We start from the raw sequence: 24,259 nt of genomic DNA, 5'->3' as shown, positions 1-24,259 counted from the left end.
AAGGTAAGACTAACTGGCCTATAGTTTCCCGGGTCCTCCTTCTTCCCCTTTTTGAAGATGGGAACCACGTTGGCCCTCTTCCAGTCCTCTGGCACGACACCAGAGCACCATGATTGCTTGTAAAGCCATGCCAGGGGTCCTGCAATGACCTCAGCCAATTCCTTTAGTACTCTAGGGTGGAGATCGTCTGGACCAGCTGACTTAATACGTCCAGTCCCTCCAGAAGCTCCCTAACTAGTTCCTGACTAACCCTTGGCATAGGTGTGCCTCCCCTGGGACCTGAGGGGGGCCCAGCAGGGGGTGACTGTTCCAGTACCTGTTTAGGAAGATGGAGGCAAAGAAATCGTTAAATATGTTGGCTTTGTCATCTGGTGTGACGACCAAATTTCCTAACGTGTCCTGTAGGGACCCCACATTACCAAGAACCTTCTTTTTACCCCCTATGTATTTAAAGAAGGACTTCTTATTGTCCTTAATCTGGGAAGCTAGTCCTAGTTCTGTCTCTGCCTTGGTCTTCCTGACTGCCCCCCTGCATCCCCGAGCAACTGTAGTATAGTCCTCCCTGGTGATGTCCCCTCCTTTCCATTGGGTGTATGCCTCCCTGTTAGCTAGGAGACATTCCCGGATGCTTTTGGTGAGCCATGGGGGCTTGTGTGCCCTCCTGCTCGCTTTGATCCTCATTGGGATTACCTCCCTTTGGGATTGGAGGATCGTCTCCTTAAGGAGTGACCACTCTCCTTGGACACCTGGCTCCCCTCCCCTCTTGCACCTCAGTGCTTCCCCGACTATTCTTCTTAGTTCATTGAAGTTTGCCCTCCTGAAATCTAGGGCTGCTGCCTTGCTTCAGGCCTTTGCCACATTGAGCTGGATGGTGAATTCCAGCAGGCGATGATCACTGTTACCCAGGTGGTTGAGCACCTGCAGCCCCCTCACCACGTCATCTCCCATGGCCAACACCAGGTCCAACAAGGCGTCTCCCCTGGTTGGGCTGTGCACCTCCTGGGTTAGATGGAGATCCTGCATTCTGGCCAGGAACTTAGGTGAGCGATCAGACCTGACTGACTGCTCTTCCCAGCAGATGTCCAGGGAGTTTAGGTCCCCCATGACTACTACATCCTTAGATTTCACTACCTCTGTGAGATGACCTAAGAATTTCTGGTCGAGCTCTTCCCCTTGGTTGGGAGGTCTGTAGTAGACTCCCACCATTAAGTCTCTTTCCCCTCGACTGCCTTGTATTCTAACCCAAAGCACTTCAGAGTGCCCTTCCTCTGATTCTTTGTTAATTGATGAGGATGGGTATTCCTCCTTAATGTAGAGTGCCACGCCCCCACCTTTCCTTCCTATCCTGTCCCTCCTGTACAGCCTATAGCCCTTGATATTCACCGCCCAGTCATGCATTGAGTCCCACCATGTTTCAGTGATCCCCACTATGTCTGGGTTGGTGTCAGCTAGCAGGAGAGTTTTCCATACTATGAGTTTTTGTGTAGAGGTATTTGAGGCCTCCCGTTGATGTGTGTAGTGGCCCCCTAATCACAGCATTGCCCTGGCCCCTGTCGCTTACCTGTGTATACGTTTCACTCATTGGTCTAGGCTGGGCTGTACTTGTGGGTGTTTCTTGGTCTGGCAGGCCGATGATTCCTCCACCCTTGTTTTCCCCTTCCCCTGACAAGCACAGTTTAAAGCCTGCAGGAGGAGGTCCGCCAACCTAGAAGAAAACACACACTTACCTTTAGGGGAAAGGTGTAGCCCATCCCATCCAAAGAAAGGTGGAGCCCATCCCATCCATAATCCTTAAAGCACAAAAGAAGTCCATTCCCATATGGAGGAAAGGTAGCAGAAGGGCTGGTAAGCCCTTTTGGCTTAATGGGGATATTATGCTTCTTTTGAAAAAGAAAAAAAAAGCTGGCTGCAGAGTAGAACCCAGAGAGTTCTAATGAACAGATCTATGCCGTCCCAGTGAGAAGTGGCCAGTGGTATCCCTCAGGAGTCCATGCTTGGTCTAGTACTTTTTAACATCATTATCAATGATCTGGATGTGCGGGTGAAGAGCTCACTGGCCAAGTTTGTAGATGACACCAAGTTATGGGGGAGCATGGTCACACTTGAAAATAGGCTGCAGATGCAGGTGGCCCTGGACAGGCTGGCAAGTTGGGTGGATCAGAACCAGATGAATTTCAACATTGAGAAGTGTAAAGTGCTCCATCTGGGGAGGAACAATCCCCAGCATACTTACAGGCTTGGTGGTGCTAAACAGACTAGCACCATGACTGAAAGGGACCTAGCGGTAATAATAGACCATTGTATGAACATGAGCTGTCGATACAATGCTGTAGCCAGCAGGGCAAACAGTACTCAGGCATGCATCAACCAATGCATGTCAAACAAAACCAAGGAAGTGATTCTTCCACTTCACTCAGCATTGGTGAGAACGCAGTTGGAGTACTGCATCCAGTTCTGGGCACAGCACTTCAACAAGGATGTGGAAAAGCTTGAGAGAGTCCAAAGAAGAGCAACTCATATGATCGGAGACTTGCAAGGCTCATGAGGAAAGACTGAGGGACTTGCATGGGCAACTGGTGCTGCCTTAGTTGGGGTGGCACATGCCCCCCCCCCCTCGACCAGTCCCCCCCCACAGCTGATCTCACTCCCCAGGGGGAGGTCCCCCCATGGCCAAATCCAATGACCAGGAGGGAGAGGTCCCCCCATGGCCAATCCTGCTGACCAGGGTGGGGGTCCCCCCTGCAGCCAATCTCACTGCCTGGTGGGGGGACCACCGTGGCTGATTGCTGTGGCTGACCACTGCAGCCACTTCTGGGAATGGCCGTGGTCAATTCTGGGATTGGCTGCAGCAATCGGTCGATGCTTGCAAGGGGGCACTGGCATTCCCACCTGCCCCCTTTGCCCATAGCCTAAGCAGCAAGTGCAGCTGGTCAGGGGATGAACCAGCATTCTCAGGGGGTGTGCATGAACCCCTGTGCACTCACTATGCATTACCACTGGGGACTTGGGTCTCTTCAGCCTAAAAAAAAGAAGGCTGAGGGGACTTGGTAACAGTTCACCGCTATATCAGGGGAATACATCAAGGGCTCGGTGAACAATTGTTCACCAGGGCACCCTTGGGGGAAAAACAGGAGTAATGGCCACAAATTCCTGGAAGATCGTTTTAGGCTTAACACTAGGAAAAACTTCTTCACCCCAATTATCTTTCCTGCTTAGTACAGGGGGTCTGAACCAGATAATCTTGTGAGGTCCCTTCCAGCCCCTTACAATCTATAAATCTATGGATCTATGACTATATTTATTCTAGGAAACAAATTAATTTGGATATTGCTGACTTACAATCAACCTTTTAAAACTGAAAAACTTGTTAATGTTGCTTAGAACTGATTTACCTTTAAAAATTAAGTAGCAAAAGGAGCTATTACAAAACAGAATTTGCTAAGCAGCTGCTCAATGTTATTTTTAACTTTTTTGTTTGAAGCAAATTTCATGTTTAAAGTAACATTTTTAAAACTGGCAGGTAAACCAAAGCAGTATTTGGATGGCACTGAAAATATAAAATTTGTTTACTTTAAACTATTAATTATTGTGAGCTGAAGAAACACTTCATTCTGTTATTTAAATACATGCTTGTTGTAAAGTGCTGATATTAATCCATTTGCATTTCCAGAGCAAAGGTATGCAGCCTATTTAGTCTTCTTGCCTCCTGTTCAAACTAATATAGTTGGTGTATTTGACAGTAATATATGAAGGCATACAAATCATTTTAGATCACATGGGCCAATTAAATGAAAATGCTATTTAGGATCCAATCTAGTGAAGTGCAGCATTCTTCCTGAAAAGCATTTGTCATCCTTAACTCCCAATAATTTTCATAGCACCTTAGTGCCACACCTTCCGTAGTTCTAAATAATTAAGTAAAGCATATCAAATTTTCTGTGTTTACTGATTGTATCACAGCTGTTGGGACAATAAGCAACAAATTGTTAACACCATATTTGACTGTGGAGGAAGGACAGTCTTACGGTTAAAGAAAAAGATTGGGAGACTGGTGACTTTAGTTGAGTCATTCAGCTCTCTTATTCCATTCTCTAGTTGTAAAATGAGGATATTTATACAGCATGTGGTTACTTCACAGGAGTTGTATCAGGTGTCTTAATATCGATTAAAAAAAGTTAAGATCCTGAGATGGAAGGTAATAGATAACTTCAAAATGCTACATTGTCTGACAAAAATAATAGGTGTCCAGTTAATTAGTGGACAAAATAAATTTACAGAGGTTTTTATTCTTTTAATAAATATTAGATAACATGAGGGTAATATAATTAATAGCAGCTTGTTTCCTTCTACTTTTAGTGAATGAAATACTACTAATAGTATATATTGATACATGATGTATCCATGAGCCCTATTCTTTTTTGCTTTCAGGTGAGGACTGTGATATTGACATAAATGACTGTGACAGCAATCCATGTCATCATGCTGGAACTTGTATAGACCAACCCAATGGTTATAATTGCCATTGTCCACGTGGCTGGGTTGGAGCAAATTGTGAAATACGTAAGTATTATAAAGAGTGCTTTTATTATTTTTTAATATAATTTTAACATAAATGTAGTTGGTTGTCATGAAGATTTGTAAAAATGATGCCAAAACAGTAGTAAAAGAAGCTGTAGGTCAAGGGTGTCAAACTCATCTCGCTTTGCGTGTCAGGTGAGTGGCACAGAGCCAGTCCATAGGTCAGATCAGGTCCATGGACCCCTCTTCCCACATGCCTAATCCAACACATGTGGCATCCTCCCAGGCCAGTCCAGGACACAGGCTTAAGTGAGCTCTGCAGGTGATGCAGCCCAGGACTGGCACCAGCAAACTCCTTGAGCACTGAGGCCCAGTGAGCACTGCAGGTAGCACAGAGCTAATGCAGGGCAGCACTGGCAACCAGGTTATGAGGCTCCGGGGGCCAGATCTGGCCTCCTGGCTGTATGTTTGACACCCCTTTTATAGGTACTTCTTAAACAATAACTATAATATGTATAATGTAACAAAATGATTAAAGGTAAATCAGCACAAAACGATGGTTTAAACTAAAATTTTAAATATAGCCACCAATATTGGGCCATACTGTTTCTGGGTGCCTAATTTTGAGATATTTTAGAGCACCCATAAGAGTAGTGGAAGTCAATATGAGCTGTAAATGCTCAGATCCTGGCCCAAAGTGTTTAAGTAGATGGCCATTTTTGATAATTTGGCATATATATCCAGTGGTGACAAAACTTAATATGGCACTTATGAGTATGATTTAACTGAGTTAACATAAAACTTATGCCTCTGATTTTCAGTGATTCCCATTTATTTTTGAGTACTTGTAATTCCAGTTGTACTTCTGCAGAGCATATTTTTATTGCAGTGATGTCTTCCCTATGGTCTTTGACAGTAGTTTCTTCTCCTTTACTAGACAGTTTAATTACATATTTGAGTATTTTGTTTTCAGGTATTTTGGTGATAGGTCTCCTCAAAACACTAGATAGTTCATTTATTGAACAAGGGAAGGGATTCAAGCAAATTAGTTTCTGCATTAGTGGGGACATGGCTGATTGTCCAGTTACCAGTATTCCAAAAAACAGATAGAGTTAACCAAGAAGTAGGTGCATAGTTAAGCACCTTATTTAGGCATCTCATCTGCATGATGAGGATCCTGTTTAGATGCCAGGCTTCTCAGGAATGCCTGCTTTCTACGTACACTCCTTTCCTCTTTTAAGTGTTGTGCCTTCTGACTTTGCTCTACTTAGACAATGCTGAAAGCTTGCCCACACTTTCCCTCAAATGTTATCTCTGTTCACACAAATGCTGGAACACAACTGTGATCTTATGCAAGAACTCACTGGATTAAAGCAACTTTTAATCTTCCTTTATTTGTTAGTGATGAATTCAGTTTAGTTAATGAAAGATGGTACAGCACAAATACAAATGGATAAAGGCAGAACACTGTCTGTATTAACTATGCTAAGGGCTCAGTTGCATCTGGCTGCTGTTTAGAATCTTTTCCACAGTTTGAGTCTTTTGTGAAGTCTGTTGCATAACCTTGATTTCAGCTGAGTGAAGGAGGGCTATTGCCAAGTTCCTACCTTTAGTTTGAAGACAGTAAAAACAGCATTTTGAAAGAGTGTTGCAGGCACTGCAGTCCTGGGACTTCTCCATCCTGGGGCCTGATGCACTCATGCCATAGAAGTGATTCTCCCAAAGCAGAGATGAGCCTTCAGTGGTAAGTCTGAGAGGGCTGCTTGGGCATAATGATGCCTTAAACAGGCATATCTGCTTAATCAGTAAGACAATGCAATTCTGAGTGGTAGTGGCTTCCTTAGGCAGTAGGTAATACACTGACAGACAAATGATTACTTCTCTAGAAATGGTTCCCTTGGGGTGCCTTCGTACATTATGGCTAGATGCAGACATTCAAGAAGCCCAAGTCAGAATCTATCTAAATTATGTGGTTTTCTGTAGTATAGATCAGTTGGTAGTGGGGGGAAGGAATCTTCAACTGGGTTCTGCCACCCACTCTGCCCCCACCCCAAGCACAGCCCCACCCCAGCAGTCAGCAGCACCAGGAAGAGGCCCTGGCCCTGAGCCTGCAGTGGGCTCCATGCACAAATTTGGCCCTTGCTCCGTGCACAAATTTGGGGTGGGGGCTGCCCCCCATGCCTCCTTTGGGGGTGCATGCGATGGCAGGGAGCCACCCTCCTGTGTCCCTTCCTGCCCCTCCCTGCCTCCTGGATGAGCCACCTGCACCTCTGTCCTGCTCCCAGGGTCACATTTACTGCCCTGGCTGGGCAGGACCAGCCCCTGCCCTCGCCCCTGTCACTGCCCCACTCCCTCCCTCACCATGGGAGTCTCAACCTATCCCTGCCACACCCCTTTTCTCTCCCATGCACCTTCTCCCCACCCCCCAACTTACTGGCAGGAGGCTGCTCTCCAAGCTGCCTGGCTGCATTTCTGGCTGCGTCCATGCTTTGGGTGTGCCCATGCATGCAACATTTATCAGTGACATCATTAGCTACACAGGCCAAAAAAAGCCAATTGCTGATAATGTTAATTTTCCTGTCATCAGTGCTGCTGATCTGATATGCCACTGATATATTAGTGCACCTCTAGTTATATATGGATGTAACGTAGATATGAACCAATTTTGCACTGTCTGAGTTTGGTCCATCTAATTTCATATTTCAATGAATCCATCTCAGTTTCAGCTGTCACAACCTTCTTCTCAAAGCTATGTATGTTATCCATCACACAGCCTCAGCAGTTTGCACATAATGATGAATACTAGCTTGGAAATAAAATTGAACACTGCACTAGTATTTCCAACTGATCCAGTCTCCTGACATACCTGACAAAAACACATGTTGAAACCAAACTTCAGATTTTCCCACAAAACAGAATGTGCTGCTGTAACTAAGTCTCATATTTGTAAACTGATCAGTTTTACGTATTGCCATTTTATACTGTGAGTCATACAGGAGGCTGGTAAGTTGTGCATTATTTAATCTTTTTTCAGAGTAACTTTCTGTCTAAAATAGGCATTTTTACTAGTACCATTTCAGTGTTAAGGCTGCCTGTCATACCGTGTCCTTTACTTACCTTCCAACTGTTCTCCAGGCAATGAACTAGTTGAGAGAGAAATAATTTGCCTAGCAAGAAAACTTGTATATATACATTATATTATCATATCATCTACCCTAGTGATTGCAATTTGTATTGAAGAACAATGTAATTAACTCAACACTAGGGACACTACAACCAACCTTTCTTACAAAAAGGAAAATTTTAATGTGAAGTTCCTTTGGCCAATACGAATGAGGAGGGTTTTAATCTAAAACTTTATAAACCATGCAGATTAGCATTCATCACTGATACCATTTCAGTTTCTATGGGTATAAATAATTCAATTAGCAGGGAAAGTTAAGTTACGTCATGCAGAGAAGATAAATTTACAGGGTATTTCTAGTAGAATGTGTGTGCCTATCAGAACCTCAAATTTTACTGAATCTTACATCTTAATTCCTGTGAGACTGCAAAAGCTATTTGAATCATTACTGTCATTTCCAAATGTTTGGAATATATACTGTGAACCTTTGGGATTCTATCTGGGGAAAGAGAACAGACATTTCTACCATTCTGATCAGATCCAGAGAATGACTTTATTCAGCATCAGACCTTCTTTGCCCTGCTATGGCATTGCATCTGCCAATAATGGGTCTGAATTGGTCCTAACCTATTTTACCATCTAAGAGAACAGTGGCTGCATTTATATGAAATGCTGACTGCCTGAGACCACTGCACAGTAGCGTTGTGTGGCAGCAACCATGATGTGACTCATAGATTGTTAGGGAGTGGAAGAGACCTTGTAGATCATCAAGTCCAGTCCCCCTGCACTAGGCAGGGAAAGACAACTGGGGTCAAGTGACCCCAGCAAGTTGACTGTCCAGTCTCCTTTTGAAGATTTCCAGTGTAGGTGACTGCACTACTACTGGAGGGGGTTTATTAATAGATTTCACAGAAATTAGGGCTGGAAGGGACCTTATAAGATCATCAGGTCCAGCCCTCTGCCCAAGGGCAGGAAGTCAGCTAGGGTCAAAGGATCGCAGCAAGATAAACGTCCAAATGTTTCTTGCAAGTGTCTAGAGTAGGTGCTTGCACCACCTCTGGGTGAAGTCCATTCCTGGCCTTGGGGGCTTTGACAGTAAAGAAGTTTTCCTGTATGTGCAGCATAAAATGGTCTTGTAGGAGTTTGTGACCATTAGACCTTGTCATCCCTTGGGGTGTTCTGGTGAGCAGGAATATCCCTAGATCCTGATGTACTTAGAGGCTGCCACCAGGTCACCCCTGAGCCTGTGCTTTTTCAAGCTGAAGAGTCCCATGACTCTCAGCCTCTCTTCATAAAGCCTGTTATCTTGCCCTCTGATCATGCGCGTAGCTCTCCACTGGACTCTCTCAAGCTTCTCCATGTCCTTCTTGAATTGTGGAGCCCAGAATTGGATGCAGTACTCCAGCTGTGGCCTCACCAAGGCCAAGTACAGCAGGAAGATGAGATTTGCTCAAGAAGTATCTATGGATGCAAGCCAGAGTTTTTGTTTGATTTACCAGCTGTGACATCACATTGGTGGCTCATGTTTATCTTGTAATCAATCATGACCCCCAAGTCCTTTTTGGCTGTGGTGCTAGTGAGCGTAGCACTGCCAAGCCTGTAAGTGTGATGCGGGTCATCTCCCCCACCCCTGAGACAGGGTACCTTGAATTTTTTCCATATTTAATGTCATCAGGTTTTATCTGCCCACTTTCTAAGCCTATCAAGGTCAGCCTGGATCACCAACCTATCCTTGGGTGTGGACACTCTACCCCAAAGTTTGGTGTCATCGGAGAACTTGGCCAGTTCACTTCGGACACCAGCGTCTGCTAATAAAGATGTTAAAGAGTATAGGTCTGTCGCAGGGCAGCCTTAGGGGTGCCGTGACCTCCCCTAGTGCCCCTACCTACCGTGCCAAATTGGGTCTCGAACGCACCCTCTATCTCGCCCGCCACGTCTTGCTGGTAAATATCAAAGGGAGGCTGCCTTCCTGCTCTCCTTGGCACGGTGCCTGCCTTGCTGTACTGGGGCTCTGTCCAATTGCCCACCTGCGCCCTCGCGGGTGCCCCCTCGCTTCCCTCGCTGCACCGGGGCCTGTCTCCCATGCCCTCGCCCACACTGGGGCCTGTCTCCTGCGGCTCTCGTAGCCTGCACTGGGGCCCTGCTCGTGCTTCTCGTGCTCTCACCCCACCCGCACTGGGGCCTTCTCACAACAGGGCTCAGGCAGCCTCAGCCTTACCTGGTCCCAGACCCCTTTCCTGGGTCTTATGCCCACTGGGCTCCTCCCAATTGGGGCTCAGGCAGCCTCAGTCTTACCTGGCCCCCAGACCTGCCTTCTCGGGCCTATGCCCCACTGGGGCTTCTGCCAGCGCCCACACTGGGCCTGTCCTGATATCACCCACACTGGGGCCGGGGTCGGACACCCCAAAACGCAGTGCCCCCTGAGCCGCTAGGAACCCCCCCCACTACTGGGGAGCTCCCATGGGGCCTCCTCCACTCCTACAGCCTCGCCCGGTCCTCTGGTCTTATATCACAACAACCAACCAAAACAGAAAACGCAAAGCCCCTTGGCCATAACACAAATCTTAAGCCAACCTGGCTATCCTCCATCCGTATCCCTGTCAGGGTCCTCTCCACCCTGTATCGCCATGCCAACACCGCTCAAGCCATCTGGCTTCCTTACTGGGCCCGCAAGGCTGGGCTTGGCTTGGCTCTGCTCTGCTCTGCTCTGCTCTGCTCTGCAACAGAGCTCCTGCTCCTGAGGCTGCCAGAGGGGAACTGACTCTGGGCTCAGCCTTCTCTTTTTATAAAGGCCAGGCCCTGCCCCCTTCTGGTCAGCTGACCCAATCAATTGCCTTAGCAACCCCCACCTGTGCTGCCCTAGTGAGTGGCAGCTGCGCCTATATTCCTGTTATCCAGTAGCAGGCACCCTAGTGCCCTGCTACAAGGTCCAACGATGGAGCCTTGGGGGACACCACTGGTCATGGAGCACCATGATTATTCATTTCTATCGACCACCACTCTCTGGGTCCAATCTCGGAGGCAGTTCCTCCGCCATCAGACTATGATGTAGCCAAGGCTGCAGTTGGCCAATTGGAGTTCAGTTGCAGCCTTGGCTTTCCTAGTTTTCTCCCTACAGGTATGGACCAGTGCAAAATACTCCTCCTTAGTGGTGATTCCTGTTTTCCATCCTTTATAAGCATCTCTTTTTAGATGTAGGAGATCCACAAGTTCCCTGCTGAGCCAAGGGGGTTGCTGTGCCCTTTTGCTGCCTTTCCTCCAAAATGGGATGGACACCCCCGGTGCTTTCAGGATCACTCCCTTAATGAGCAACCACTCATCTTGGACTCCACTCCCTGTTGAGTCATGGCTCCTTAGGGCCTCGACAACAAGCCTCTTGAGTTTATCGAAGTCAGCTTTCCTAAAGCCGAGGACTTCTGCACTGCTGACTGACTTGCCAGCTTTGAGATGGATAGTAAAAGTGATAAGCTTGTGGTCACTGTCTCCCAGCTTTGCTTTGATTCTTAGGTCACTGACTAGTTCATCCCCTTTGCTAAATAATAGGTCCACTAGCACTTTACCTCTTGTTGGTCCATGGACTTCTTGAGTCAGGTAGAGTTTGTCCACACTTCTGAGGAAGCTTTGTGTCCATTCGGATTTGGCCAAGTGCTCTTCCCATGAGCTGTCTGGGTAGTTGAAGTTTCCCATGACAACCGTGCACTAAGAGCATGCAGCCTCAGGCAGTTCCCTGGTGAATTCCTGGTCAAGCTCTTGTTCCAGCTTAGGAGGTCTGTAGTAGACTCCTACCATTGTGTCTCTTGTGACACGTTCCCCATGTATGTTAACCCAGAGGGTCTCCAGTCATCCTCCATGGGTGCCAATGTCAGCTTGCAGGGATGTGTAGCTTTCCTTGATGTAGAGAGCTACACCCCAACCCCCTTTTTCTGCAAAATCTCTCCCGTACAGGGTATAGCCATCTATACCTGTGGAGTCCCACCAGGTCTCTGTTATCCCGGTGAGCTCATAGTCATTCTTGTTTAGCAGGAGGACCAGTTCCTTCTGTTTCTTCCCTAAGCTCCTGTCATTGGTATACAGACACATAAGTGTCCCATTGGAAGCCTTAGGCTTCCTTGCACTCCCAGGAGGACACAGTTCCAGGGCTGGGGTAGGAGTGGATTCCCTTTGGTGCCCTAACCTGCTGGTTTTGCAGTTATTGCCTAGTGGGCTTGCTTTGGTGGTTGCCCACCCATCCCCCGGTGGGCTTAAAGCCCGGTTGAGCGGGTCAGCCATTCTGGCTAAAAAGAGTTTTCTCCCCAGTGAGGAGAGGTGGAGGATGTCTCTTCCCAGCAGACCACTGCTTTTCTCTCCAAAGAGCGGGATATGGCTGTGGAAGCTGAAGTCTTCATGATGACAACAGCACTGCAGTCTTTGGTTGACTACCTCAATCCATCTCTCCCTCCTCAGCCCTTGACCTGTAACCTGGAGAATTGAGGAAAATACCACCTGCACCCCCAACCCCCTAATCCCCACTCTCAGAGCCCTGTAGCCACTCATGACCTGGCTGGGATTGCTCCGAACCACGTCCTTTGTGCCTACATGGGTAAGGAACATAGGGTAGTGGTTGGACGGCTGGGTAAGCTTTGAGATCCTCTCAGCTACATCCTAGATGCAGGCCCCTGGGAGGCAGCAGACCTCCTGGGCTAAGGGGTCAGGGCAGCAGATTGCTCCCTCAGTCCCCCTCAGGAGGGAGTCTTCCACAATGACTACTCTGCATTTCATCTTAGGGAGAGTAGGGATGGTAGTTGTTAGTGTATCTCCCTTGCCTGCAGAGATACACTCTCTCAGGCTTTGCTGGGGTAGCAAGAAGTTCATACCTGTTGCAGAACTCCAGGGAGGAGGAGACCCTGGTGCAGCAGGCCTTGGGCCATTGACAACCTTGGTTCAACCCCCTGACTGGACAGTGTGGGAGATCCTCAAGTCCTCCCTTGTCCTGGAAGGTGACTTTGGTCTACCCTTGGCCTTCATGAGGTGAAGGGCCTGGCAGTAGGAGTCGATCTGTTCGCCATCCCTGATGGCACGCAGTTTCTAAACTGCAGTCTGGGGCTCTGCTATCTGGTACCTCAGAGACTCCAAAGTCTGGACACCCTGACCGTGAAGGAGTTTTTCCTGGAACTGAGCCTGAAGTGGCCTTCCAAGTGTTTGTATCCATTGCTCCTGGTCTTCTCCATGGGTGCCCTGGTGAACAGCTGTTCACCGAGTTCTTGATGTAGTCCCCTGATGTAGTGGTAAGTTGCTACCAAGTCCCCTCTCAGTATTCTCTTCTGTAGGTTGAAGAGGCCCAAGTCCCTCAACCTCTAGCCATATGGCTTGTCTTGCAAGTCCCTGAACATACAGGTGACTCTCCTCTGGACCCTCTCAAGTTTTTCCACATCCTTGTTGAAGTGTGGTGCCCAGAATTGGATGCAGTATGCCAGCTACAGTCTCACCAGTGTGGAATACAGTGGGAGTATCACTTCCTTAGTTTTGCATGAGATGCAATGGTTAATGCATGTCAACTTGTTGTTTGCCCTGCTGGTCATAGTATTGCATTGCTGTCTCATGTGATTGCCGATCACTACCCCAGGTCCCTTTCAGTCATGGTGCAAGTCAAATTGCCACCACAGAGCCTGTAGATATGTTGGGGATTGTTTACCCCCAGATGGAGCACCTTATACTTCTGAGTGTTGAACTTCATCTGGTTCCAGTCTGCCCAACTCTCCAGTCTGTCCAGGTCTGCCTGTATCTGCAGCCTATCTTCTGGCATGACCACGCTTCCCCATAACTTGATGTTGCTTGCAAACTTGGCCAGCGAGCTTTTCACCCCCACATCCAAATCATTAATAAAAATGTTGAAAAGCACTGGCCCAAGCACGGAGCCCTGAGGGACACCACTGGCTACTTCTCGCCAGGATGACACAGATCCATTCATGAGAACTCTCTGGGGCCTACCATGCAGCCAGTTTTCTACCCACTGAACTGTTGGGCAGTTAAGCCCACAGTCTTCCAATTTTTGCACCAGGATATCATGGGATACTAGGACAAAAACCTTTTGGAAGTCTAGGTATATAATGTCAACCTTCTCTCCCATATCCAGGTGGTGAGAGACCTGTTTGTAGAAGGAGGTGAGATTGGTAAGACAAGACCTACCGATGATGAAGCCATGCTGGCTGTCATTCAGAATCTTACCCTCAATGAGCGTATTGCAGATAGATTCTTTAATGAGTTTTTCCAGGATTTTCCCTGGGATGGAGGTGGCCTATAGTTGACCAGGTCCTCCCTCTTCCCCTTCTTGAAGATGGGCACAATGTTGGCCCTCTTCCAATCCTCAGGGATCTCCCCGTGTGCCACACTTTCTGAAAAAGTTTTGCCAGGGTTTATATGATAACCTCAGCCGGCTCCTTCAGCACTCTCAGGTGAAGTCCATCTGGTCCTGCTGACTTATAAATGTCTAGATTTTCTATTTGGTTTTGCACCAGCTGTGCATCCATAGTGGGAAGACTATCATTCTCACCCTGCTCACTGTGATCCTTATCTCACTTATCTTTCCCCTTGCTGTAGTGAAATACTGACGCAAAGTGGGCATTCAGTTGTTCAATTTTTTTTCTGAGTGTCTGTTACCAGCTGTTCTGAGGTGTTATGGTGCAGTAGTCTTCAGCTGTTGCACAGTCAGCATCACAAAAAAGCCATTTGTTGATGGTACTGTGCATAAGTTAGAACTTGTTTATACTAGTACAAGTCTAGTGTACAAACAAGTACTAAATGACTGTGCAGTAATGATTGCACAGTCAGCATCTTGTGTAGACATGGGCAGTGTGTCTATTAGATGTGCTTTGGATGAGAGTCTAGTTTTATTCCACAGTTGAAACAAATGGCATGCAAATGTGCTGTATCCCCCACAAACAAACCCAGTATGTTAAAGTCAGAATTCCTCAAAAATATTACATTATTAAATGCACTTGACTGATCAGAACATCCACATGAAATACATATAAAGAAGCCTTGCATACAGGGTTACCAACTGTTGATAAAAATTTAGTCCAAAAATGGTTGTCAGTAAAGTCCATAAAAACAAAAAACTGTAGCTGTCAGTCAAAAAACAAAGCAGCCACGGCTTGATAAAAATTCCAACAGCTGGAGCACAGCAGCAACACCTAGTGTCTTAAGCAGGAGTGCAGCACCCTACAGGGAACATTCTCTCAGCCATGTGTTTCTGCTGCTGCATTCCAGGCTGCCTATACTACTGCTGGGATGTAACTAGGCTTCTTTGGCGGTCTGTGTTGGGATAGGGGGAACAGCACTGGTGGAGGGAAGGCTGCGCTGTAGGTTGCAGAGCAGCATGCAGTCATGGGCATCAGGATATGGGGGCCTCTGGCCATTGTGGAGGGGGAGCAGCACACTGTAAAAACTATTACTTCAGTCAAGCAGGGTTGCCAACCTAATAACTTTTTTTTTATTAAAAACTTTTTACTAACAACCAAAGTTTTTTTTTTTTTTATCATGGTTGATGTTAAACCTCTAAATTTGAACCCAGTCTTCCTAACTGGGACCTGGAAGTAAGACAAGGCCTGGCAGAAAAGTTATATTTACATTATGTAAAACATATATCAGTAAAAACATATATCTGTTAAAACAAAGTTTAGCTATCAGTAAACTGCTTAGAATTTGTCAGTAAAAAACATCTTGGGTGGGTAACCTGCTTGTATACTGAGACCCAGTTTACAGAGAATAAGTCATTCTTAGCAAGCAAACACTTGAAACAGCTCTGGCAGTAATTCTTCATTATCCCCAGAGAAACAAGAGCACCCACTTGCTTCCCTTTTGTCAGCTGCTCAGTAAGCTGAGTCTTACTTTCATATCACAACTTCTGTTTTTTCTTTCCACTTTCATCCGAAAGGATTTCCTTCTACATGTGCTTTCTTTCTGTAGCAAAGCTATATATAGAATCATAGAATAATAGAAAATTAGGGTTGGAAGGGACCTCAGGAGGTCATCTAGTCCAACCCTCTGCTCAAAGCAGGACCACCCCCAACTAGATCATCCCAGCCAAGGCTTTGTCTAGCTGGGTCTTAAGACGTCCAAAGATGGAGCTTCTATGACCTCTATGGGTAACCTGTTCCAGTGTTTAACTATCCTCCTAGTGAGAAAGTGTTTCCTAATATCTAACTTAAATTTCCCTTTCTGCAACTTGAACTTCCCTTGCTGCATTTTGTTGTAGCATCTATTGGTAATCAAGTCTTTTCTGATGCCAATGAACAGATGAGCTCCTAAAATAAGTCACCCATCCACAGCACCCTCCTTTTGAAAATCAGTTTAAAAAAGCATAAACCACAATTTCACTTTCCCAGAGAACATCCCCAATTGCTATATTTCCAGTATATAATTGCCTCCCAAACAATGGGGCTTCTGAGAACAAAGCCAAAAGCTGTTTGAGGATAATGCATGGCATGTGAGATGGCAGGTGAAGTCACCAGGTGGAAATAAATGTGGATCATTACAAACAGCCAGATGTATGCAGTCTACATGGCTCTACAGTCAAACTTATCACATGCTGGTTCTAAGCAGCAGTTATGAAAACACTGAGTACAACGTAACACGAATGAAAGAAAATATTGAACAGTTTAAAAGATAACCAAGAATTAATAACATTTTTTGGGAGGTGGAGCTGCCTTAGAGATGTTTGGGAGGTGGAGCTGTGCTCAATCAGCTTCACATGTATTGGGGGCCAGTGCCATGATCACACTGTCCCTTGGAGTCTAGTATACCTTAATGCAGTATGGAGAGTGTAGCAGGATGGGGCCCTAGGTTTGCTGTGCACTCCCGTAGGGACCGCCTTCAGTACTGTGCCAAGCATTCTCTAAGCACTCTCGGAATCTCACCTGCCACGTCTTTGATCTTGTGTATTCATTGTAGGGAGGCTGCCCTTCATTCTCTTGGCTACGGTTTTCCTGCTATGTGCCAGACCCACCTCGGTCTCCCTGGCACTTGGGCATCCTACAGCCCTGCCTTGCCCTGCGCCCTGTTGACGCTCTGTCCCTACCCAGTCTTGTCCTGCTTGGGCTCTCTGGAGCCCTGCCTCACTCTGTACCTCACGGTGCTCAATGGCAGTCTCTGCCCCTCTTTCTCTGGGGATTCTCACTGCCCTCTCTCTGGGGCTTCTCACTCACCCCGTGCTCCACTGGCGCTCAGGTTCTCCATGACCTTTTTTTGTTCTGCCTTCCGGGGTACTCGGGGTCAGCCCTCTCCCAATACTGTGCCTTTGCCTTGGTGCTCGGGGATGACACCTCCCCCTCTGCTGCGCCCTTGCGGATGCTCTGGGTCAACACCCTCCTTGCACTGTCCTTTCTGGCAGTCTGGGAGACACACTCCCTCTGCTGCACTCTTTTTGGCTTCACGGTCGCTGCCCCTCTCTCTCTGGGGCTTCTCAGCAGTGCGGCCCTTCTCTGGGGCTGGGGTCCATACTCTAACATGGTCCCCTATGAGGCTTCCTCCATCCCCTTATAGCCTTGCCCAAACCTCTGGTAACAATAACCATAACACAAGCCCCTGCTATAACACAGATCTATGCCTCATTGCTAAAACGTGCTCTGAACCACACCACAGGTGTTCCATCTCTCACCCATGTCACTAGCTGCTCGCACATCCAGGCCTTTTCCTTTTCACACATTCAGGGCCGAGCTGCTTTCTCCTTGGCAGCAGGCTGCCCTCCTCTCTCTGGGCTCTGGCCTGTGATTTATGTCTAAGCCAGGCCCTGCCCCTTTCATTCAGCTGACCAAACAGATGTGTGTCCTTAGCTCCGCAACCAGCACCTGAGCCACTACTCTGGCTTTCCAAGTAGCAGGTATCTTAGTGCCCTGCTACAGAGAGGTATAGTCTTCCTTGATCATAGGACTGTAATTGTGGAAGATCCTTTTGTAGTCTATGCACCTCTGTTAGGACCATGACCAAAAAAAGTCTAACACTGAATCTGGCCAGATTATAAAAAATATTACCCAATACAAAATATTCAGAGAAGGGAGTTGCTGTTATGAATTCTTGGTGGTGTCAGCAATGGAGTTGAAATATTTTGCTGTAAAAATAATAGGTTTGTGTTTAAAGGATGAACTGTCTAATCCAGTGAAGGTATATCAGGGCTCTCACCTAGATGACTCCCAATTTTGCTGTCAGTACAGACATCTATTGTCTCCTGAGAGTGTATATGAGGCTTTCAGAATGATGTTTTTCATCTTGTTAGAGTACAAAACATCCAGGTTGCTTGTAATTCAGTAGGTTCTTCTAGCTTTTGGCTTCCCATTGTGTGACTTGAATGACTTTAATGGGAAGGGTTTAATTTTTTTTAAGTTTTTTTGAAAATCCTTTGAAAATATATCTGTAAAACCATAGGAAAATTATTCTATATGCAAAATCTCTTTCATTTCTAATTGTAGTTGGTTGGTTCTAAATATTTTTGAACAAGGAATTTTTAAAATGATTTAAATATGTAAAAGTGAAATGATCATAATAAGCAGCACTTCTCTGCAGCAATTTTAATTTAAATGCCTCTGAGCCATTGAGCAAAAAGGTCTGGCTCATGATGTGGAAGGACATTTAAAAATCCTGATTAAAATTTGTGGATGACACAAAGTTGAACAGGGTGGTAAGTAATGATAGAGGGCAGCAGAGTCATGCAGAGATATCTGGATCATGAGGCAAACCGTACGCATTCAAACAAACTCTATTAACACAACCAAAGACAAAGTTATACATAGGAACCAGGAATGCAAGCCATTGCCACAAATCAAGGGACTAAGAAGCAGTGATAACTGGAAAGTTTTAAGGGTTACACATGGATGAACCAAGTTGATATGAGCTCCTAATAAAATGCTGTGGCAAAAGTGAGACCATTGGATGTATGAGGAGGAGAGCAGTGAGTAGAAGAAGCGAGGTGATTTAACCTCTATATATGATACTGATGAAACCAAGAAAAATACTTCCTTCAGTTATAGTTTTATAGTTTATAGTTTCATAGTTTCTAGGGTTGGAAGGGACCTGAGCAGATCATCTAGTCCGACCCCCTGCCATGGCAGGAAAGAGTTCTGGGGTCAAACGACCCCAGCAAGGTGTTCATCTAACCTCCTCTTAAAAACCCCCAGGGTAGGAGCTTGCACCACTTCTCTTGGAAGTTGGTTCCAGACCCTAGCTGCCCTGACTGTGAAGTAGCGCCTCCTGATATCTAACCTATAGTCTACACATCTTTAAAAGGAAAACTGGAAAAAATGATGATGGTGCAGAAGAGGACTATAAGGTCTGGCCTTACAGTGAGAGACTGAAATAATTCAATCCATTTAACTTATTAGAAAGAAGACTGAGATATGACCTGATTACAGTGTGGGAGTACATGCAAAAAACAAGTCTAGTTTTAAGAATTCTTCAATATAGCAGAAAAGGCTAGGTATACTTTAGTTAGAAATAAGTAATTATTAGTGAGGAAGATTAACCAGTGGAACAAACTTCCAAGGGAAGCGTAGATTGTCTAATTCAAGACTTCAAATTAGGACTGCATGTCTTTCTAGATGATATGGGTTAATCAGATACAAATTATTAGGCTGAACAAATGGATAACTGGGTGGAATTTTACACTTTAGTATACAGGAAGTCAGACTAGGTGATCAAATGTTTCCTTTTGGCCTTAAAAGTATATGAATAAAGTAGGAAAGAAGGGCTAATATCACATTGTAGTTTGGAGGACAGATGCAGAAAGAGTCAGAGTATTGCCTAATGCCATGTGGTATATCAGGGCCAGGGCTAGTACTGCAAATCAAAATGATTCCTCAGATTTTGTGATTTTAGTACCTACAGCATGTTAAACACAGCTAGACTTTGAATTTTAAAATGGCATATCTTGAGGATGAGACTTCTCTTTGGAAATGACTGAAATAAAAATTTCTGTTCGGCAGGAAGGATGTAAAAATGTTAACGATCACTTTATTTTTTTATTGCTAGATCTACAGTGGAAGTCTGGGCACATGGCGGAGAGTCTAACAAATATGCCTCGTCATTCCCTTTATATCATAATTGGTGCCCTCTGCGTTGCATTTGTTCTCATGCTGATCATTCTGATTGTGGGGATATGTCGTATCAGCCGCATTGAATACCAAGGCTCTTCCAGGCCAGCCTACGAGGAGTTTTACAACTGCAGAAGCATCGATAGTGAATTCAGTAGTGCAATTGCATCTATCCGACATGCCAGGTTTGTTGTGTGGGGAAGGGAAAGTATCTCTTTGCTATATGTACTTCCAGTGCTGATGTAGTCACATAGCATCCACTAATTGCTACTGAGAAATCTAAAGGTTGTACCAATTTGATACTGGAAGGTGGCTTCATTTCCATTCCTTTCTTTAGTTCAAGGCACTTCATCTGAAGTCAGTAGAGTTGTTCTGGGTTTATTGAATTTGTAGTGTATTTGGGGGGGTACCTTTTTACCAGTCATTGATATCTTACAGTTTGGAAAATATCTTTTTTTAGTTTCTAAGTCTTTCTTCATTTACATCAACAGGGGCCAAACTGGCAGGCAGGCATGCCACAAATTAGCCCTGCACTGTTCCTGAGGGCCAATGCAAGCCTTTTCCTCTTCCTGATGTGCTGCTGTGCTTTTTGTTCTTTACTCTGTGCTCCCCACCATGTGCTCTCCTGCTCTGCTTTCTGTTTCCTGCTCTGTGTTTCCTGCCTGATCTCCAGCTTTGCATTTTTTTCCTGCTTGATTTGATGCTATTCTTCCTGTCCCCTCCTTGATCTGTTGCATGCTGCACACAGAAGCTGTCTATGCCACTTGTGCTGCAGATTGGCTGCTTTAGATGTAGTCACCTATTTTTGAATATGTGTTGCTGCACATAATTTAAAAAACAATTTTGCAGTCAAAACAAAAGTTTCACAAAAGATTAATTAAAATACTAATGATTGTTTTGAGACTAAATCACTAGACCATATCCTATATAGCTCTGGCCAACTGCTACCCTTTGAAGTTCTTGAAGAAGGCAGATTAATTATAGAAGGGGTTTTAAACGCAAGTTGCACACATTTTGTTCAACATAGTCTAAATAAAATGGTCTAAATAAAATCAAAGTATTTCAAATCAAATGTTGAGTGAAATGCACCTGAAATTAAAATGTGTAGTTCAGAACAGGTATTTGTGATCTGGTAATGATAGGTATCTTGCTGGTGCATTTACTGTGGGAAACTATTGTATTAGTTTGTAAATTGTTTCCATTTTGCTGTAGTACTGGATTTAACAAATGAAAAAAATGTTTGTTTAGAGTAAATATACATAAATTGAGTATTTAATTTCAGTATTCAGTCAAATTTCAAAGAATTGGACATGGTATTAGTCTGCAGCTAAGTTAGAAGGTGAATAATGAACAAAGAAACTGGAGATAGTTGCATATATCACATGTGATCATTTTAAACAGCAAGTTAAAAGCACCAGTTATCAGTACAAATGAGGATGGGAACTTTCTATCTTTCTTACTGTAGCTGCTTGCTCCCTGGCTTTCTGGGATGCTGGCATTTATTGCTACCTTGAGTTTTTTTCCTTCCTTAACAATTCCAGCACTCCCTGTACATCTCTTTAGCTATTTCTCTAAATGTTGCCAGTCATCTGCCATGGTATATGAGTAACATACCAGTCAGGGATTGCCAGAGTGGACCATGGTTTGACTGTGCCAATTCTGGTCCAATCTATCCCCTACAGCAGAAATTGCACAATGGGTGGTGTTTGACTCAGCTATGACAGCTCTAGGCCATCCGTATCCACCAAGAGAATTATTTGCTGAGGAAATCTGGTTGGTCCTATGGTACTGATTGGAGAAAAAAGAGACTCAGAATTGAAACCCAGAGACTAGCTCAGCTAGGAGGTTCAGCACTGAGGAAGATGCCTCCAACATGGGTTCTCTTCCTGCTTAAAACATTGTAGACCAGGAATAATTCCATTGAGGACAGTGAAGTACACAGACATAAAATAGGTGCAAATGAATTTAGACACTTTACATCCTTCAATAATTGTCTTCCTTATTTTGTACTGAGTTCTATAAAGGAAGCCAATTCCTAGTAGTTATGTTAAATATTTTGTTTGCTTTGCTAATTATGATTTTCAACTTGATGCCCAAGGTATGAAGGGCTTGACTCTGATCTTGCTCTTATACCAGAACAATTACGTTGATTTCTTGGGATTACTCTTGATTTACATTAGTATAACCAAGACCTAACTTGGGCTCTAGCTCTTGATATATGAAGTAGAAGTTGTAGAGAAAGATCTGTGTCTAGATGCAATGGGGTAATTGAGAAAGGAGCTCTAACTTGAGTTCATTGGCTACCCATCCAAGAATAAGGCTATGACCTCTTTGTTATTTAAGAATTACTATGTTGTCCTTTTCTAATCACTTGAATATCTGATACCACCATAGATCACTCAGCTGGTGCTGAAGAATGTTTCTTGCTCATAATTTCTGGAGACAAGGCATACCAACTCTGAAAATTCTTTGGGAATAAGTTAATGTAGTCCTACAAATGATTCCCCTGCTACTGACATAGCTGTCTCCTTTTATTTTTAAGCATCTTTGTTAAATTATCTTTGTCCTTAAATAAATCCAAAATACTAAAAGCCAAAAAGAAGGTATAAAAATATTAAAACATGCTATTTATTATGTAGCAGAGGTCATAACAGAGATTGATTTGATCTAATTTAGTCTTAAGACAGATCAATTTGAAAAGCATCAGTGACTGCATTTGAAATAAGATGCATCTAGAAACAGTAAGCCTGAATTAAATAAAAATATGTAAATGACACCCCATTGATATAAAACAAAGGCCAGTGAGGAGTGTTTTGCAGTGAATGACCAGCATAGTAAAGGGCCAATTTTCAGAAAATCAGTCCATGCTTTTGTAGGTCAGGCTTCCAAAATCAGTTGTTACCTGATTTATCTGGTTCAAGATTTTTGCCAGTAAAGCAGGATAGTGCTGTAGGGAGCTAATAATTGATTTTACGTATTTACTCGCAAAATCCTTTCTGCTGCTTATCTGGAAGTGCCATTGAGAATTAGGATGCTAAGCAAAATAATTATTTAGTAATGTCCTGTTTTATGGCCAGATACTCCCAGATTTCAGTTTCTTATTCAGTACAAAAGAGTTCTCCCAGAAACAAGCAGAAGAATATATTGGTCTCATTGGGTCTGGAGGTCTTATTTGACAATCCAGTGCAGTCAAATGTTTCATTGTAGTGCTTGGAAATCATTAACTACTTAGTACTGTGGTCACTTAAGTCCTTTTCTTGAAGTTTGTTCTCTGCCCTGCTTAGCATCTCTTCCACAGTAAACCTTATAACCCCTAATCATATCTGTTCTTTTCTTGCTATTTCCTGGATGGTCAATACTTCTTCCACCTGTTTATCATAAAAAAGTTGTGGATGTCTATCGTGCTTATTCAACTTGAGGGGACAGGGTTGTAAATATCCCTTATCTCAGCCCTACATTCCTGCTTTTCCAGTCAGTAATATTTCACTTCTCTAAAAGTCTTAAGATGTTTTCCTAAGTTATAATGCTGAATACCTTAGGTTTCCCTAGTTATTTCCTTGAGGCTGCTTGGAACCTCTTCAGAAAGAGGAGGTGGGATAGGGAGTACCATATGTACACAAATTTATGATAACCTGGGATTTAAGACCACTCCCAATAATTGGATTCTATACATAGAAAATGTATACATTTGTTATAATTTTCCATGTGTAGAATCTAATTACTGGGGTCGTCTTAAAAGTGTCCCTCCCCCCACTACTGCAGGTGGTGGGGGAACAGGCATCAAAGGGAGCAGTAATGGGACAGGAGGTGGCTGGACAGATAGTGGGGGAGGCAGTGAGGGGGCATATGATGGGGAAGGCAGGGGAAAGTAATGGGACAGGGAGTGAAAGGGGCAGTGGGGAGTGGGACAGGATTGGCACCCAAGGACTGCTGTGGTGCCCCTTGGTGGCTGCTCTGATTCTGTCAGACCCTTGCTTCTGGCTCCCAGGGTCTCACCTAGCTTCCTTGTCCTACCATACCTTGCTGTTGAGAGTAATGAGGGGAGGCTGCCCTTGGAAGCTGGTGAGCCTAGGTGCTCTCTCAGTCTCTCTCTATCTCAGTATGCATTCCCTCAGGTCCTATGCGCCTTAAAGGCTAAATTTGTGGCCTCCTTCCACCCCCACAGCCATGCCAGTGCCTTGCAGGTATTACTCCATTGCCTTTTTTGATCTCTTGTTAGGCCTCAGCTTTACTAAGTTCACTCTCCAAGTTACTCTGGACATCCTTGTTATCAAGCAGTTTTCCCTATCTGTACATAGCTAGTCTCCTCAAGATGTAACACATCCTTTAGTGTATTCTTCCATAAACCAAATAGTTGGAGCTTGTTGATCCTTTTATTATAAGTCATGTTTTCAAGTCCTTTAGTCATTTTCATGGCTCTCTTCTGAAGCTTCTCTAGTTTGTCAATGTCTTTGAAGTGTGGACAACGTAACTGAACACAGTATCAAGCTATATATACATACCACTAATAGAACCCCACATTTGATCACCCCTTGTTTATGTACTGAAAGATTCCATT

At 44.8% G+C, this 24,259-nt stretch overlaps 1 protein-coding gene across 2 annotated transcripts in view; it reads left to right on the top strand.

The window, feature by feature from the left end:
- Positions 1 to 24,259, top strand: part of DNER (delta/notch like EGF repeat containing) — a 352,845-nt gene that overhangs the window by 324,663 nt on the left and 3,923 nt on the right. For both annotated transcript variants that reach the window (XM_090054479.1, XM_090054478.1), the window contains 2 exons: positions 4,429 to 4,560; positions 19,640 to 19,886. In XM_090054479.1, the coding sequence (XP_089910605.1) occupies positions 4,429 to 4,560; positions 19,640 to 19,886 (379 nt within the window). The remainder of the gene's footprint in view (positions 1 to 4,428; positions 4,561 to 19,639; positions 19,887 to 24,259) is intronic.

Source organism: Crocodylus siamensis, chromosome 6 (assembly GCF_052110815.1).
Source record: "Crocodylus siamensis isolate JL-2025a chromosome 6, ASM5211081v1, whole genome shotgun sequence".
NCBI classification, from domain to species: domain Eukaryota; kingdom Metazoa; phylum Chordata; order Crocodylia; family Crocodylidae; genus Crocodylus; species Crocodylus siamensis.
The sequence above is the reverse complement of the archived record's forward strand: the minus strand, read 5'-3'. Positions and strand labels throughout refer to the sequence as shown.